This window comes from Epinephelus lanceolatus, chromosome 2 (assembly GCF_041903045.1).
Source record: "Epinephelus lanceolatus isolate andai-2023 chromosome 2, ASM4190304v1, whole genome shotgun sequence".
In the NCBI taxonomy this organism is placed as follows: Eukaryota; Metazoa; Chordata; class Actinopteri; order Perciformes; family Serranidae; genus Epinephelus; species Epinephelus lanceolatus.
The window spans coordinates 27,210,044-27,225,468 of NC_135735.1; the positions used below are offsets into that span (position 1 = coordinate 27,210,044).

Here is a 15,425-nt window from a genome sequence, read left to right on the forward strand (position 1 = left end):
CTTTTCCTCTTGTCCCTCTGCACAAATTTTTGTTTACACTCTATGTCGTATCCGACCACATGCAGTCCATACTGAAGCTTGCTGTTGCTGCTATAATGAGAATCAGGTCATGAAAGGTTGCATGTTAACATGTCTCTGCTCCCACATGAGTCCAGATTAAGATTATGATATGAGAGCTCAATGATTAGCTGTGTGTTTGTACCTACAATTTACCCATTATTTCTTTAAGTGCCTCCCTCCTTGCAGAAATGCAAAAATCTACATTTTCCAACATCTCTTGGTATGTATATGAAGTTTCACAGATGCTAATTCACTTTGATTTTATCTCACTTAATATTTGGTGTCAATTCATGGCAACATGGCAAGAAATCCCCACTTGTTTTAATGTGTCAGAGTCTCTAATTCTCATGGCAGAATGGGTCTCTCTCCTCTCTGCTCCCCTAAATGACCAAATTAACTCTCATCTCTGTCTTTTTCTTTTTTCATTCCTTGCTTCCTTTAAGTTTATTATAAGCTCCTTCGCACCTCCTCTACACTCCTTCTGGTGTCTCATGCCACAACACACACACACACACACAAACATATATGTGCATGCATGTACACACACTCCATTTCTCACTCCTACATGCACACATGCACACGTGCACTACCTCCCCTCCTCCGTTAGAGTTATAATTAATCCAACTGCTCCAGTGACAGAGCAGAGTAGGCCCTGCAGATAGGGTTTCAGCTGTTGGCTGTTTCAGGGGTTCTCTCCTTATTTATTCAATAAGACTGAGGCAGACATGTGTGAATGTCAGGCCATGTGGTCTGCAGAATGACACATTATGAATTTAACTAATTGTTAAAGATTTCTAATGGGGGTGCACTTGTAGCATAATTAAGAAAAGTGACTCCAGTTTGCAATCTCTTGATGTGAGGAACAGATTTTCTGCGCACACTCAGCAATAATCGTAGTGATTTTTTCATAACGTAAATTCCTACAAGGCTGAAGCATGAGAAGCATGAGACAAATACATGTACATGTATATAGATGGAAAAGGGCCCTAAGTTTTCTAGTCATGGCTCCACATTGGGCTCATGCAGGATTGATCAGGCTGCAGCATTTACTATAATCAATAATAAACAGGCTACTGAAAATGTTATTAAATGTCATGACTGGTATGATGAAGTAGTGCATAACTGTTCACACCAACTGTTCCTCCTCAGCTTTTATCAGATTATTTTGTGTTATCTTATATTGATCACCAGGGTGTGTATTGGAGTCTTAATTGGCACTTTGAGGCTGCAGAACAGTTTCTGGTTGACCTGTCAGTCAGTCGTTAGGGCCCTGGCTCCCACTGTGGGCTAAATCTGTTCAGATGAGGGCAGCATTTTCCCGTTTTAAGGCTGGATGAGGCCTACTAGCAGCAAATCTATAACCCTGGTTGGTAGCAACTGGCGTCTCCCCTAGAAAACCCCCACTGAACTGCACGCTCCTTATACGGCCCTCGAGGTGGGACCGCGAGGCTCGATGGGAGGTCAAAGCGACAGTTCCATATATGGCGCGCGCTCTCTCCACGTCGGGGGCGCGCAGCGTCACTCCGGACCCTCTCCTCAAACCCAATGGATGGGACCCCCACCTTCCCCTGCGCGGGGCGCGCCTCCTTGCACCCCCCACCCACTCCGCACACTCGGCCTGTCAGCATCCTAATATGGCAGAGGGCCGGGATGGGGGCCAGTTGTAAGGTTTGTGAATGGTGGAGGTTGGGTATATAAGGTGGACAGGCAGCAGTGAGGATTGTAGCTGGTTCAGCAACAGCACTGGTTGGGTCTTTCTCTCCGAGCCGCAGACACTCACCTAAGGTAAGACCCTGCTAGGACTCCTGAAGCCTCACACCCAGGTTGGGACACCAGACTAGGCCTTACCCAGAGCAACACTGGAGCATCTACTGGAGCAGAAGTTAGACAGGACTCCCAGGGACAGGACGCCTAGGAGCAGACACTGCTGGAGGCAACATGGGCATCTCCACTGGAGGATAGGCTAGGCTGTAGGAGAGGCCTGAAGCTGAAGGAGAGGAGAAAGATTTGTAAATAGTTGTTAACAAGAAGCTGAGAGAAATCAGTGCTGGACAGGAGAAGCTCTTATCCGAGATTTAATGTTTGGAGATTATGGATAGATAAATTGACAAAGTGTTTGAGTTCAGCATCTGCATAGGTGTAACACTTTTTTCCCGAAAAGGTGCCGATGCAGCAAACCTTCAGATCAGTTAAATAGAATATTTTTACCTGAGACAGGTGATAAGGACACAGAGAGAATGGGAGAGATTTACCTGAATTTTAGCACAAGTTGGGTTTTTTATTTTGCGTCAGGCAAATTTAGAATAATATCGATATACAGAACAGATCATCAGCCGAGATTCAGCTAATTCAGATACAAATCTGAAGGAAAAAATAGCGTAGATCCAGATTATTCACTTTAATGTGATTTTATAGATTCATATGGGCGCAAACGCCATGCGTAATAGCCCGTTGTCAGTGCGCCATGGATGCGTTTAGCTCAAAGCATGGGCCTGACCATATCAATGCTCCAGTAAATGTTACAGTTATTTTTCTAGTATATTATTTTTTACTTTTTACAATTAAGACACCTGGTGTGAGCTTGCAGGAAAGAAAACCAAAGTTTAAGCTTAATTGAGATTCATTTTCTCCACAAAATTTGTATCGCCATGTGGATTTGATTTAGTGGGCTGAGCTCCTTTTCTCCTCCTCTCTTACAGAAGCCAACATGTGTGACGACGACGAGACTACCGCCCTTGTGTGCGACAACGGCTCCGGCCTTGTGAAGGCTGGCTTCGCCGGAGACGATGCCCCCAGGGCCGTGTTCCCCTCCATTGTTGGCCGCCCCCGTCACCAGGTAAACAGCGGAGGAAATCTCCATACAATAATAGGACAGACTACTGATGGCAGGTCATGAAAATAATAATAATAATGATAATAGTAATAATAATAATAATAATAATAATAATAATAATAGTACAATTATTGTAATAAAAACATCTCAGACAAATCATCCAATATAGAGAAATACAATTCGGCTTAGGCTATACTAATTTTATTAAAATAATAAATTCAGGCAGTTGAACACTCTTTGGCAGGAGACTCCTACTGGAGTGAAAAAACATATTGAGCTGATTTTTTAATATTCTAGTGTTGTAATTTGGTGGTTTTGTGCAGTTAGAAACTGTTAGTTGATAACAGCGTGGCACTGAGTACCATGAGCCGTGTAAATTTGACTCCTCTTACCACCAGCAATGTGGCCTTTGACTCTTTCAGACTAAATTCGTCACAGATGAAGTGACAGACACACAATTGATCTCTGTCTGTCTCTGTGACCCACGCTGTTATTTGGCACATCCACGAAATGACCAACGTTCCTTTTGCATCACACAGTAAAGACTTTAATCTGGCCAGAAGAAGGTCATACCTCTGTTTGGAGTATTTGACGTAACCTTTCCATTACCTTGCCCTCTCCTCCCCCTTCAGGGTGTCATGGTCGGTATGGGTCAGAAGGACTCCTACGTCGGCGACGAGGCCCAGAGCAAGAGAGGTATCCTGACTCTGAAGTACCCCATCGAGCACGGCATCATCACCAACTGGGACGACATGGAGAAGATCTGGCATCACACCTTCTACAATGAGCTGAGAGTTGCCCCCGAGGAGCACCCCACCCTGCTCACTGAGGCTCCCCTGAACCCCAAGGCCAACAGAGAGAAGATGACCCAGATCATGTTTGAGACCTTCAACGTCCCCGCCATGTATGTGGCCATCCAGGCTGTGCTGTCCCTGTACGCTTCCGGCCGTACCACTGGTAAGACTGACAGCAACAAACAGCTGCAACTCATCACACAGCAACAGCTCCCTAAACATACACAATACAAAGAGACAAAAAGCTTCTACTGTAGTATTTAATGTAATTGGCAAATATAACTGGTAGAATTATGCAACAATAATAAGCAACACATAATATTAACTGAGCTATTAAACGCCAATTCACCTTTGCGCCCATTTTACGCACGACTTTTACGCACAGTCTGCCAGCATTTCTGGGACTGTTTATGCTCTTTCATGGCACCTATGACATACACATTCTGTGTGTATTTGTAAATCCACCTTCATTCACCCACTTTAGCCACAAATTTACGCACAAAACTGAAATATCTGAGTACTTTTTGTCGCCTGGACTTTATTAAACTCTCGCCTTGCCTCACTTTAGGTATTGTGCTGGATGCTGGTGATGGTGTGACCCACAACGTCCCAGTCTATGAGGGTTACGCCCTGCCCCACGCTATCATGCGTCTGGACCTGGCTGGTCGTGATCTGACCGACTACCTGATGAAGATCCTGACTGAGCGTGGCTACTCTTTCGTGACCACTGGTGAGGAACTCAGCCTACTCCAACAATAAAGCACCTGAGAGGAAGAAGCACCTAGACCAGCTTTAGGACAGACATAAAGACAACATTGATTCTAAAATATTATGCTAAGTTTATATTTTTATTTTAGAGGCAGATTTGGAATAGTTTGGTAAACATAAGAAAACAGCAACCTGACCTACAAAAACAAAGAATACTATTTTAAATTATTAATATGTATATACATGCACAGTGAAATTTGGATGTAGCTGTGTGTTCAAGAAAAACAAACATTAATCTTTCAGCTTCAGATATTTCTGTAACTTTCGTAGCTCAGCTCATTTATTAGTCTGCCATTACGCACACGGTGTCTGTGATCTCCGCTGTTTGACACTGAGCAAAATCTCATCAACTTGTCTCCCTACAGCTGAGCGTGAGATCGTGCGCGACATCAAGGAGAAGCTGTGCTATGTGGCTCTGGACTTCGAGAACGAGATGGCCACCGCTGCCTCCTCCTCCTCCCTGGAGAAGAGCTACGAGCTTCCTGACGGTCAGGTCATCACCATCGGTAACGAGAGGTTCCGTTGCCCCGAGACCCTCTTCCAGCCTTCCTTCATTGGTACGTCAGATTATCCTTCACTTTCTCTCATTGCGAGCAGCACAGGATATATTGTGCAAAACTAGATACCACCCCTCCTCTTAACACTTGTACCTCTCACCTGACCAGGTATGGAGTCTGCTGGTATTCATGAGACTGCCTACAACAGCATCATGAAGTGCGACATTGACATCCGTAAGGATCTGTACGCCAACAATGTGCTCTCCGGTGGTACCACCATGTACCCTGGTATTGCTGACCGTATGCAGAAGGAAATCACTGCTCTGGCCCCCAGCACCATGAAGATCAAGGTACATATACTGACAACAAAAAACTTTAGAATTTATCTGCAGATTAAAACATAAATACGCATAAATTGATAATAACGCACAGGAATTGAACAAATGATATGAAGCAGTGGCACTTTACTGATGCTTTGTCTCTCCCTCCCTCTCCTCCAGATCATTGCTCCTCCCGAGAGGAAGTACTCCGTCTGGATCGGTGGCTCTATCTTGGCTTCCCTGTCCACCTTCCAGCAGATGTGGATCTCCAAGCAGGAGTACGACGAGGCCGGCCCCAGCATTGTCCACAGGAAGTGCTTCTAAATCCTCCATCTTCATCTCCAGCTTCTCCATCGTTTACACCACCAGCCACCTGGAGAACAAGGGAGAAGGAGGAACAATCTCTGCGGCACAGCAACACTCTGCTGTCAATGGACTGTCTGTCTGCGCTATTGACATTCATATGCATGTTTTATCCCTTTAAAATGTGCATATTTTGTTGCTGTTTGTTGTCTGTGTTGCACGGAGAAAGGCTGTGAAAATCCATCACTGAACCATGCATCCATCCAAAAAAACTTTAATAAAAAAAGATAAGAACAACATGTTGCCCAACACATGTGAATGTAAGTGTATATACATATTGATAATTTATTAAAGTCCATTATTTGGTATTTTTGACCCTGGCCTTGTTTTTCTATCAGAGGGCGGGTACCGGGAGAGGAAGAAAAACAAAAGCTTTGGTGAAATCAAAGTAGTAATATTGTAATATGGACAAAAGTACCACTCAAAAATTATTTTGCCTTCAAAACCATGAAAATCCTCTTCAAATTCAATGGGAAACCCAGCAGCAACTGGGGGAATATTGGGAAAATCAACCAAAATCATCATAACAAGCCCGGGAGAGTCTTAATTGACTCAGCAATTACGCATAGGCTACCTACTGTGTGACACACACTACCCCATAAACCAATCAGCTGATAGGGGGGGGGGGGGTTCATAGAGGTCGGGGTGTTGGCATGGCAACCCGGATCATAGCTGGATGGGTGAAAGGGAGGGAGACAGGGTGTCTCTGTCCCATCAGCCAATGCTGGCTGAGGGGCTGCTGGGTGACAGAGGTGAAAGGCGACGTCTGAAAGCACCGACAGTCGTAGTTTGACTTGCCAGGAATGTGCCTGGGCAGCAGCAGCAGCTCCGCTTTAGACCGAGCGGATCAGTAGCATGGGACACCCGACACCCGGCTCTGAATCCTGTTGAGCTGCATGTCCTGGACGACCATACGCGCAGCCCCGGGCCCCCAGACCATCTTTAGACAAAACCAGACCCCGTGTGCAGTGAGGCATCTCCGTGGCCCTGCCTTATATGCATAGAAGCTCCACAGGTTATCTGGGTGTGGGGTTTGGGTGTGCGCTAAAAGCACAATGGAGTGCGCTTGGCGCGTCTCTGGCGCGCACCCACATCATTTACAGCACCCCATTGACCCAGCCTAATAAAGACACCATTCGTGCCTTTTCTCTATAACACTCACATCTTAATTTCTTAACCTCTTGACTCCAGGTACAGGTAGCCCTACTATAACAGACAAACTTAAGTGCACACATGAATATTCAGCCGGGTGTGGCACTCTGTGAAGGCCATTAGTGGTCAAGTAAAGCCCTGTAACCTAATTTAACAAACTCAATTTAGCTCCTTTATGTGTTGAATCTGCGCCCAGTGATTAAATAGGCCTACAACACAATATATTGTATTTTCATCCTCTTTTACCATCTGATGGAAATCATTATCAGCCTGGTCCTACATAACCGCTCTGACCGCATTCCTGACATCCCGGCCCGGGCCACCTGTTGCGGGTGTGTTTGGCTTTTTAAAAACGTCCTCAAGCGGGCGGAGCTAAGAGACGCAGCCTGTGATTACAGCAGCAGCACCGTGCAGCGACAACGCCATCTGTTCTGCTCTGCTTCCGTGAAATCCGACCCCAGTGTAAGTATATTTACTGTACACAAATTTAGACTCTTACAGCCCTGAATTTCTGCTGTCCAGCCCGGCACTGCTGTAGATGGGAGTGGATGGATTGTCAGTGAGATTTAACGCTTGGATGTAACCTGCGAGGGCTGACAGGCGATTATCGGTGCTTCATAAAATCATATGATCATCACACATCTTCAAATAACACGGACACACTTGTTGCAAGGAGATAATATGCATCTACAGGCAACTGAATAACCAATACTATTACTACTCTGTTACGATGTAATACTTTATATAATACAGTGCATGATGACGCTTTAATATACGCTTATTTAAAGCCTCTGGATTCATAAAAACCTTATATTTCAGCAATAATAAAATAAGGTTGTAATAATTTGTAGCACAACAGGTTATAAAACCCGGAGTGTGTTCATACAGTGATTACAGCTGACCTTTAATTTGGAATACTCGTTTAGGCTGCTGGAGCCAATCAGAGGACGAGATGCCACTGACGTCATCACGTTCAAGCAACGTCCGTTTGCTGTTAGCGGACGTAACGACTAAAAACAGTCGATTAAATTAAAAATTCAGCCACATTTTAAAGTAAAATGGCGATTTAATTTACGAAATTGATATACAAGTTTATAAAGTCATCTAAATTAGACTTTTATCTCCACCAACGGCTCAGTGAGGCGAACTAACACCGGGAGAGGTCGAAGGAGGCGGGTACGGTAGCCGAGGGGAAGCCACCAGCTGCTCTGCCATTGGTGTTTACCGTCTACACATTATGGTTTAAATGTCTGGCGGTGATATCAAACCTCAGAGACCTGCGTATGTTAAAATATCGTAGCTAATATTTTCGAAGGCTCTGTGTAAGCTTAAAACACAGTGTAGACCTGTTATGCGTGTGCAACAACGATAGCTTTTCATAGGAGTTTGTGTTTTTCAGCTTTGTTGGATTTCAGTTCAAGATGGTGACCAAGAGGATCCGCTCCGAGTACATGAAGAAGTTCAAAGACCCCAAATGGGAGACGTACACTAAGTGCTATGAGGAGATGCTGAAGTACAGGCTGACCCGCAGGCTGCTGGAGCACACACACAACCCCTGGTTCTGGAATGGCACCGACAGTGATTCAGACTCTGGAGGACGGAGCCCCACTCCTCCCAGTAAGAACCAGGTACGGGCTGAGACCAGCAGAGACAGGGCGGAGGGTGAGGTGGAGGAGTGTGAGGGGGCGAGGATGGAGAGACAGCAGGAGCAGCAGCAGCAGAGCAGAGCCACGGGGTCTGTACCCAGGCTGCCCCTTCAAGAGGAGGAGGAGGAGGAGAATGTGTCTGCAGTCCATGGTAAACCTGAGCTGGGAATATGATTTTAAAATGTTGGATAAATGCGTGTTACTTTACTGAACCATATGATGACATTCACTTCTCTTAGGCTCACAACTTAATGGTGCTCAAGACGCAGGAGTGCCAGAGGTGGAGAGAGAAGAGCAGAATCACAGGGAACAGGACAAAGGTAATTTAAAGTACTGTCCATGGTTAATGTGCCTTGCAAGCGTCCAATTGAACTTAGCGTGGGAACTGGTGGGTCACTGGTTCAAGTCATCATATAGAGTAAGGGGTGCAGACTGGTACCCCAAGAGGTGCCAGTTCACGCCCAGGACACTGCCAAGGTGCCCTGGAGTAAGGCACTTAACACCCAACTGCTCAGGGCGCCCGTCCAAGGCAGCCCCCTCACCCTGACATCTCTACATTTAATGCTTGTATAGGTCTTGTTTGTGTATTCGGGTCCTGTGTATATATATGACAACAGAGAGGGAAAATTTTAATTTCCTCATGAGGATTAATAAAGTATATCTTTTAATAAAATTATATACAAAAGGTGTACAAAAGTAACATATGTAGTTCAAACATAGACAGATGCATTACACCTAAGTAAAGCAATTATAAGTGTGTTTGCAAGTACATAAATACAATATTTTAAAATGTTCAAATTTAATAAGAGAATGTAGATTCATTTTTTTGGTGCTCGCTCCATTTGTATGTAGTGTTGTATTTGAAGCTTATTTTCCAAGTTCAGTGTGAGGTACAGCTAAAGTTAAGATGTCCTGAAGGTGTGTGAGAAATGTACCACCCATGATAAAATGCAGCACACTGTGATACACTGTGTCAAGAAGGAGAAGCAATCATATACAATATCACCATAATCAAGCACAGATATAATTGTAAACTGCACAGTGGTCCTTTGATTAGCAGATTGTTTTAATTTTAAAAGCCAGTTTTAACCTTCAGTTTGCTTGACAGGTGTTCCATATGAGTCATAAAAGTGAGTCTGGTATCCAGCCAGAGTCCCAAATATTTATAACATTCAACAATGTACAACAGTTTCAACTGAAGAACACGGAAGTGGTTGGATATGGGCAGTAGGCCGGCTAATCTGAGGTGATCATTAGTCATGAGATAGAGTTAGAATCATGGTCAACATGAAAGACAAAAGGGAAAAACTGGATGTAATGGGCAGTAAAGAGATGACAGAGAGACTGGCTTCCCCCATGTGGAGAGAAAAAGTAAACACATAGTACAGCAAAGAGTGTACAGCAAAATGGCTACAGCTAATTTAAGTAAGTACATAGTTTATGCTGCACACTTTTTAAAAGGTTCCTGGCTTCATAGTGATTAGGACTGCTAAAGGTATCACATTTCATCAAGCAGTGATTTGTCAGCCTTAAAAATACCTGTCAAATACAGATTGACATCTAAAAATAAAAGTCAACACTAGCAGCCTGGGACACCATGCTGATGTGACTGGGTGTTAAACATCAGTCATATTTAGTACTTACTGAAAACCACCAAGTATGAGAAGCTGTCATTCACTGTAAGGTGGCATCAAATGGTGGTCAGATTCCAGTCATGGTAACTTTAATTAGATCTTTACTGAATACTGATGCCAAGACTATTAGTCAGCTGAAGTCCTTGTGTGACTGCTTGTGTTTTAACTGTGTGAGAAAAATGTCAAGTGAAAAATCATGATGGCATCTGTACTGAAACTCATGTATGTCGTCTGTACTAGTGTCATAGAAATTGAAGCAATACTTAGCCCAAGCAGAGGACATTTCAGGTCAAGACTCATACTCAAAGGCAAAAATTGCACAGCTGATACAAATAAGCAAAACTACATTTATGAGATGCATCACAAACATATAAAGTGCCTTAAAGTTTTACCAAATGGCTCCCTTATTATGTAGAGATGTCACAAAATGTTGTGAAATTGCCATTCTTTGCGCACTGTGAATTAAGTGCCTTAATCTCTGCATTGCTTATATTCTTGCTGATGATCGTTCTCCAAGGAACTTACTGTATTTACATTTATATTTAGTATTATGAGGCATTTTGGCGCTGCTTTTACCTATTTGTCATTTCTGTTTGTAGAGAGAGACACTGGAGTACCCCGATCACGGCAGAGTAAACCCCCCAAAGCCTCAAAGCAAACATGGCGCTCCCAGCGGGTCAGGCCTGCACCAACACGGCAGCCCAGAGACGACAGTAAGGAGAGCAGACATCCTTTTGCTCTGTACGGTTCAGGAGAGAAGGATGCAGACATGGCAAGCAGGAAGACACACAACGTCGGCCCTGTAGCTTCAACCACTGAGGTAATCTTTCTGATCAACATGTAACAAGCTGTGGTGTGACTGAGCACAAGTGTCAACAGGAACTGGCAGTTTATAATGATGTTTGTTTTCTCGTAGATTCATGAGTCGGCTCTTCGGGCCAAGACCAGGCGGGAGGTGGAGCGTCAGATCCAGGCTCAGAGAACCGAGCGCCGGAGGGCCAAGTCTGCTGATGTGGACAAGTCCAGAAAGTTGGTTCAACCAGAATTCAACCCCTGGCTCACTGAGTACATGCGCTGCTTCTCTGCTCGCTCTCGATAGGACACACACGCACATACACACACTCGGCAGAAATATTTACATCAGGGTAATTCCAGACAAAAAGACAGAAATAAAGCCATTACTGCCTCCCACCCCTGAAGTTTAAATACCCAGATACTAGAGCACGGGGTGGATTGATTCATACAAAGGCTCCAAAATGTGTATCACTCTCTCCTTCAGGATGTAAACTGACAAAACTTTGAAATTCACTGTGTGGCTTATTCCCCCAGATGTGTACTATCATGTGTTTTATATAAATCAGTTTTAATACAGTATACAATAAGAAGCATTTTACAGGGTTTAAGAGACTCTTGAACGAAGTGATTTGAAAGTAATTGTATAATTAACAGATTAATCTACCATATACAGATATTTTGGTTAGAATGAAGAGTCTAAAATATAGCCATACTTTGATGCACTCCCTTTAAACATGGTATATAAAATGTCTCCATGTTTTTTATACAGGGATTTTAAACCAGTGGACTCACGCAGGAGTATTGAAGGCACATGGCAGCATGTGTGAGTCGATTCAGCCACGTTCCTAAAAACACTTCTGAGATCAAACACGAAGAATGTACATACCTCTGTTGTATACACATATATACAAAACCAAACACACAGTTGTTTGTATTCCAAAAAGTTGTGCTAAGTGCAGCAAGATGGCCTAATCAGCTGAGAGTTTTCCTCATATGTTTGCAGCTTTCGATGTGGATAAGCATTTTCTTATTTGTGCTGAGTACAAAGTATCGATTGACTTACAGAAATATGTCTAGGAGTTTTACAGCTTTTGGTTTTCAGATCACTCAGTGCTCTGGACTAGTTCTTGTAGATTTACTGGTGTGTGTAACTGTTTATGGATTGATCCGAGCTGACTGGCTTTAGATTAATAGTGAATCACACACTCTCACAGTCAGACTCAAACTCTGTGTACAATCATAGCTGTGTCACGTGGCACATTTTTGCATGAGCTTTTTATGTGTGTGTGACTGCAGGGCTTGGATGAATGGTCAGACACCGACTGGCAGGTTTATTTTATTTCGACATCAAAGTACTTGCCTTTATGCCTCTCTGCACACAGCAGGCCTCCACTCCTTGTTATCTTCCTACCTGGCACCTACCTCTGCCAGCTCAGGTCAGCAGTTTGTCAGACCCAGCTTCATGGTGGTATTTAAAGGGAAATTTTATAACTTATTTTCAACCAGTTCTGTGTCATTGCGGAGTGTGCATTGTGTGCAAATGAATGTTCGGCTTCCCTTGGAAGCACCGTTTATTTACACAAACTGCATACACTGCGGTTTCCCTTTAAGTTTCCCTTTGAGCACATTATTGCAGCCTGCTTGGAAGATCAACAATTTGCAACCCACTCAAGGACACCTCGTGATGATCCCCTAACAACAACTCAAAGGGGGGACACCCTGTGGAGGCCTTGTGCACTAACTGTTGACTCTCTACTCTATGTTCTGTGTCGTCTTCTGTTGCTCTGCACCTTCCTCTGCCATCTCCTATATCAGTAGTGTGTCGGACTCAGCTTCACTGTGGTTATTTAAGCACATTATTGCTGTGTTACTGCAGCCTGCCTGGCAGATCAACAGTCAGACCAAATATTTAGAGGTGCGTCACCCCTCCCATGAGCCACTGTGCCCACTCTCCACCTGCAGCTAATGCTCAACCACACCCACGCTAAACAGTGTTTTTAACTTGAAATTGTTTCATAGTGACATTTGTGTTTGTTCTTTAGTTAATGTGTGTGTAAAGTAATCAGTCGACCAGGTGCTATCGCAGTGTGAGAATGATGTGTGTGACTTTAAAGCCATTGGATGACTGTGAACAGTATGTGGACACTGCAGTGTTTCTGTTACATACTCACTGGTCGTGGGACTCTTTCCAACAGAGAAATTGAATAGCAAAAAAGACATAAAGCTAATTTAGGTTATTTTCAAAGCATAACAATCAAATGTTGAGGCCAACTTCCATTATCATTGCTGTTACTAAATATGCTTTAGAACCAAAAGGGGAACCACAACAACAATGGACATTAAGCTGATGCCTAAATTACCTTTCGTGAGAAATACCTGAGTACATATTGCTGACTTACTGCTTACCGGTTAAGGCAGCATGCACTCTAAAGCAGGACCAAATGAAACAGCACTTTGACAGTTAGTCACCTTTCTGAAATAATACGTGTACAGAACATCTTGCTACCTATTTAGATTTTCATGTGTTTTGTTCATCTTTTGAATCTCTCCATATTTGTTTGTATGTGTGTATATTTTTAACATCAAACAAGGTTTTTTGTACTTACACAAGAAGTCAAAAATGGACTTTGAATCTGGTCTTTTTTATCATCAAGAAATAAGAAATCAGATCCTAGTTGTCACGATAAAATCAGCTCTGTGCCATAAAGACTTGAGAAACGTTTTTCTCCTCTGCACAACTAAAGTTATTGATGTGAATATTGTACAGAAAAAGGAGAGCTGTGCTTTTGACGTTTAAGTTTCTCTAGATCTTATGTTGTTGCAACTCTGAGTTCAGTATTACGTTTCTTGCTATTGATTTAGTTCTTTAGTGTTTTTAAGTTAAACTGTAATATAGTTCAAATGATGTGAGACTTTGTGCAATATTTAAATATTTGCATTTGAGCCAGTTTGTTTTTTAGATGTGGTAAACTTTGAGTCTCAGAAAGCAGGAGTGGAACAAGATAGTTATAATTCCTTTATAGTTAAAACTTTATAGTTAAGATTCTCTTAATACTGTACTTAGTCAGATTTTCTAGGTGTAATAGGTCATGTATAGAAGAAAGCCATCAAGCCTAAATATCCCTTTACACCAGGACAGTGTCATCCCACGTGATCATCCCACTCAAAAACTGAATTGTGCATAATGAAGAGTGAAGAGGTTATAATCAGTGGGCACCAGAAGTACTGAAGTTCCAGCTGCTGACAAACTCAAGTGTAGAGTCTGGTTTTAGTGAAAAAGCTTCTGCTGTTCCTTCTGATATCAAATACAATTTAGGTTATCTCATTTCATAATGACATAAGGGATGTAACAATAACTAAATACTGTAAAACTTAGTGATACATTTTCATGTTTACATTTTAGGCTTTTAATATACAGTGCACATATTTTATATGGTTTAGCGGAAGACTGTTTAGGTTAAATGGTGTTTGTGCAAAGCTTTTAATAAATCACTTTTCCACTTATCTGTTCACTGTTCTCTGTTCATCTCTGCCAAATCATACTTATTATTTAGAAGGCTACAAAAACCTTTTAAAGAAAGACATGAATAATGCAACAGACCCACAAAAAGTGCTTTTCAAAGACAACATTATATTCGTAGTTTTTATTTTAAAAACATATGCTTTTATCATACACAATAAATTAAAAATCCATGATATTCATAATGATAAGAGAAAAATGGACGTCCATAAATAAACAAAGGACATGATGATGACATAGACACAAGAAGGCAACCTGATGTGGAGCAGAAGAAGCCGCTATCAGATGAATTCTTACATAAAATATCTCTACAGTTTGAAGTGTGCTTGATTCAAAAGTTTAATGCATAACTGTCAAGGGGCAAAAAGTAAAAAACATTTAGAAAAAAAAACCATGTAATGCTTGAACATACCTCTAAATCTAAATGTTCGAAAAATATTCCCAAGTTGAAGTGTTTTTGTGGAGAGCTCCATGTGGCTCAACTGAACATGAAGTATCTTTGGAGACAAATAAAAAACTTGACTTGAAATGCATTCAGTTAGTATCACCCCACAGCCGGCAGCCATCAGTGAGGTATTCATGTAAACAGGCATAGTTAATAAATGAGAGGGACCAGACGTATTCAGTCATAATGGGAATCCTTTGGATAAAGAAGTGCGTCACACTGATGAGACATGTAACTGAACAGTGAATGCTGAATGTGTCGTTGTAAATTAAAAGACGACATAACTTTCACACTCTTAACAATTTGAATTAACCAACATAAAGTCAAATGTATGCTCAGGATATTTCCGTTTTTAAGATCTATCAACGGTGATAAAACAGCATTTTTCCACATATATGTTCATAATGTCAGTTTGTCCCATTTACAAATAAACATAACTGCTGCAAACAGTACTGCCCATCTATACTGCTCACATGTCGCCAGTGTATTGTAGCTTAACATGATAATAATACAGTGGAGCATAAAACAGATACTGGATATGATATCTACTTTAATATACATATAATATCTCTTCATAATGAAATACTCTGCTATTCTG

At 42.4% G+C, this 15,425-nt stretch overlaps 2 protein-coding genes across 2 annotated transcripts; both read left to right on the forward strand.

Annotated features, from left to right (window-relative positions):
- Nucleotides 1–1,707: 1,707 nt before the first annotated feature.
- Nucleotides 1,708–5,943, forward strand: acta1b (actin alpha 1, skeletal muscle b). Its single transcript, XM_033619646.2, has 7 exons — nucleotides 1,708–1,845; nucleotides 2,760–2,896; nucleotides 3,526–3,850; nucleotides 4,256–4,417; nucleotides 4,821–5,012; nucleotides 5,121–5,302; nucleotides 5,453–5,943. The coding sequence occupies exons 2-7, from the start codon at nucleotides 2,768–2,770 to the stop codon at nucleotides 5,594–5,596; spliced, it is 1,134 nt and encodes a 377-aa protein (XP_033475537.1). The 5' UTR covers nucleotides 1,708–1,845; nucleotides 2,760–2,767; the 3' UTR covers nucleotides 5,597–5,943.
- Nucleotides 5,944–7,123: 1,180 nt separating this feature from the next.
- Nucleotides 7,124–14,363, forward strand: ccsapb (centriole, cilia and spindle-associated protein b). Its single transcript, XM_033619657.2, has 5 exons — nucleotides 7,124–7,249; nucleotides 8,187–8,584; nucleotides 8,673–8,753; nucleotides 10,667–10,887; nucleotides 10,984–14,363. The coding sequence occupies exons 2-5, from the start codon at nucleotides 8,209–8,211 to the stop codon at nucleotides 11,164–11,166; spliced, it is 861 nt and encodes a 286-aa protein (XP_033475548.1). The 5' UTR covers nucleotides 7,124–7,249; nucleotides 8,187–8,208; the 3' UTR covers nucleotides 11,167–14,363.
- Nucleotides 14,364–15,425: the final 1,062 nt, after the last annotated feature.

Coding starts and splice junctions, on each gene's coding strand:
- acta1b (XM_033619646.2), top strand. CDS start 2,768: ATGTGTGACGACGACGAGACTACCGCCCTTGTGTGCGACAACGGCTCC. Junction 5,013..5,120: donor CTTCCAGCCTTCCTTCATTG/GTACGTCAGATT, acceptor TCACCTGACCAG/GTATGGAGTCTGCTGGTATT. Junction 5,303..5,452: donor CCAGCACCATGAAGATCAAG/GTACATATACTG, acceptor CCTCTCCTCCAG/ATCATTGCTCCTCCCGAGAG.
- ccsapb (XM_033619657.2), top strand. CDS start 8,209: ATGGTGACCAAGAGGATCCGCTCCGAGTACATGAAGAAGTTCAAAGAC. Junction 8,585..8,672: donor GAATGTGTCTGCAGTCCATG/GTAAACCTGAGC, acceptor CACTTCTCTTAG/GCTCACAACTTAATGGTGCT. Junction 10,888..10,983: donor CTGTAGCTTCAACCACTGAG/GTAATCTTTCTG, acceptor GTTTTCTCGTAG/ATTCATGAGTCGGCTCTTCG.